The following is a 2657-nucleotide window of genomic DNA, read 5'->3' on the forward strand; positions in this document are numbered from 1 at the left end:
CTTGGGGAATCTGCAGAGTTTGAACTACATTTGATACTTGTTTGGCGTTCGAACTTGATTCAACGGCAAAATGTTAAAAGTGTTTGTAAGAGAGCGATTGATCGCTGCTGCCGACGAAATTTTTGGGCTGTTTGAAAAAACCATCGCCTCGTACGAGGAGGAATTTAGCCGACAACGACGGCAACTGGAAGCGCTTTGCGAGAGTCAAAACGTCATCGGACTCGGAGGTCCGCACGCAAAATTACCTTTACACTTATTTGAGTATTTGTTCGTTCATTTACAATAATTGTGATCTGGTGTCTGCGCGAGTCTGTTTAAAAATCAGCCAAATAGAAGCGTTGATCTTCCGAAATGTCCTACCGACGGCTGATTGACATCCGAAGTATTTCCATGCGTTTTTAACCTGTTCTCCAAAAAGATAGAACGTTCTATAATAACTCATTAATTGAATCTTGTACATACATGAAAGCAGGTTGGACGTTCTGATCATTTGAAACACATCATTTGGCATTTGCAGTTAGGGCAGGGTTCGCCAACCCAAAATGTTGAAAGAGCCATTCTCACATCTAGCTCCCTGTAAAAGTATACAAAACAATTTGTATCAATTTTTATGCTTCTGTGTGCAATTCTACTTGTTTTATTTTAATACATTCATATTGTACAACAACTTGTTTGACGAACAACAAACGTTGTTTCCTCTAGATATCCATCTCATGCAAAATCGCCAGAGTGAAGATCCCCCTGAGGACCAAGGTTGGAGCTTGAGATCGGAACAGAAGAATCCACTGCTATCCCCCGTCAAAGTAGAAAAAAAGGAGCTGCCACCTCCTCACATTAAAACAGAAGAGCAATGTGATGCCAGTTGGTTCCCACCGACTGGCAGCCCTGTGAAGACTGAAAATGCCGACCAAAACCTACCCGAGTGCTCACCGCAACTCCAAAATGAAGGTTCAAGCGACGGCGGGTCTGAAGGACCCCCACCAGATGAAGATTTGGCTTCCCTGTCAGACAACGATGACGCGGAGAGCAGGGCAAACTGTGAACGGGACCCTGAACAGTCAAAAATCTTCCAAAAGAAAACAACTTCCGACAAGAACTCCCCAAAATGTGGCAAACAAGACGTCAACTGCTCAGTTTGTGGTGTAAGCTTTGTGAAAAATGTTCTTTTGAATGATAAAGGGAACGATGAAGGCCACCGCTGCCAGGTCTGTCAAAAGAAAATGGACATACATTGCTCCGTTTGCGGAAAAGCATTTTCTGAAAGTAGTAGTTTAATCAAACACATGAGAACACACACAGGCGAAAAACCCTTTTCTTGCTCTGTTTGCAGAAAAGCATTTTCTCTCAAGTCTAATTTGATCCAACATATGAGAACACACACAGGAGAGAAACCCTTTTCTTGCTCTATTTGCAGAAAAGCATTTTCTCGCAAGAATCTTTTGACCAAACACATGAGAACACATACGAAGGAAAAACCCTTTTCTTGTTCAACTTGTGGAAAGGCATTTTCTCAAAAAAGTAACTTGCTTCTTCACATGAGAACGCACACGGGGGAAAAACAATTCCCTTGCTCGTTTTGCAGTCAAGCCTTTACAAGCAAATTTGGTCTAGAATTGCACATCATAACTCACATTAAAGAAAATCCTCATCGGTGCTTCATTTGTGGGGAAATGTTTACTCAAAAGTTAAATGTGGTTAGACACATTAAATCTCACAAAGGGGAACATTCTTTGAATTGTCTAGACTGTGGTCAGGATTTGACGAATATTTCGGATCTGTTTCAACACGTGATCGTACACATACTACAAAGGAAGGCGTGAATAGCCATATCTGGAGAAAATAATGTTTAATTTCATAGTCTTTTGAAAGATATAATTTTTGTTGTAGTTTGGAAACATGAGGGACAAAGCACAGGGAGAACATGCAAACTCCACACAGGAGGTTCGATCTCATGACCTCAGAACTGTGCCGCACCCGTGCTAACCACTGCTCTGCCGTGCTGCCCCATATATTGAAATGTGTCTCTGCATATATATTTATAACATCATCACATTATTATTTTAATCAAGTTAATCATTGAGTGGTAATTTATGCATCGTATCCATATATTTGAAAACAGTTATACACTTCTTTATTATATTCACTTGATGCTTTCATTAATTAATTCATGTAGTTGTTATACAGAATCTACATTGTTCTAAGTGGGGATTTTATTTACTATTGGAGGAGTCTTGCCTTTAGTCTTATCAAACCATTAGCACGATTATGTCTGGAGTGGTATAAAATTGGGATTCAGGGAATTTTCCACTGACTTATGGTTCGTTTTTTTGTCATATCCAGTTGTGAAGCCATTTCAGCATTGTTCCGTACTCGCAAACTATATTAGTTTTTATTTGTTCCAAATCCTTTTTATTGTTATAAAAACCTCAACTGAAAAGCTCTAAAGTTCTCCTTCCTTTTACTTGGAAAAGACCGGATTTGTCAAAAATGACAAAGTTGGTTCTTAGTGTATTCTGTAGGAGCAAAACCGGGAAAAGTTACATCCGCATTGCAAAAAGTATATTTTTGTGGGTTTTGATCTTCATTCACCTGCATAATTAATTTATTTGCCATAAATTTGTTAGTTTCATTGCAAAGAGTGTGACTGAAAACTACAC

At 39.3% G+C, this 2657-nt stretch overlaps 1 protein-coding gene across 1 annotated transcript; it reads left to right on the forward strand.

Moving 5' to 3' along the window:
* LOC148365239 (uncharacterized) lies at nucleotides 1-2657 on the forward strand. The gene is made up of 2 exons (XM_088335739.1): nucleotides 1-227; nucleotides 703-2657. Exons 1-2 carry the CDS (start codon nucleotides 71-73, stop codon nucleotides 1818-1820), a joined length of 1275 nt encoding a protein of 424 aa, XP_088191865.1. The 5' UTR covers nucleotides 1-70; the 3' UTR covers nucleotides 1821-2657.

This window comes from Urocampus carinirostris, chromosome 5 (genome assembly GCF_059441175.1).
Source record: "Urocampus carinirostris isolate Australia breed hairy pipefish chromosome 5, RoL_Ucar_1.0, whole genome shotgun sequence".
Classification (NCBI taxonomy): domain Eukaryota; kingdom Metazoa; phylum Chordata; class Actinopteri; order Syngnathiformes; family Syngnathidae; genus Urocampus; species Urocampus carinirostris.

What these genes read in the sequence shown, in the direction of transcription:
- LOC148365239 (XM_088335739.1), top strand. Translation starts at nt 71, where the DNA reads ATGTTAAAAGTGTTTGTAAGAGAGCGATTGATCGCTGCTGCCGACGAA. An exon ending in AAACGTCATCGGACTCGGAG is followed by an intron (nt 228 to 702) that starts GTCCGCACGCAA and finishes TGTTTCCTCTAG; the next exon opens with ATATCCATCTCATGCAAAAT.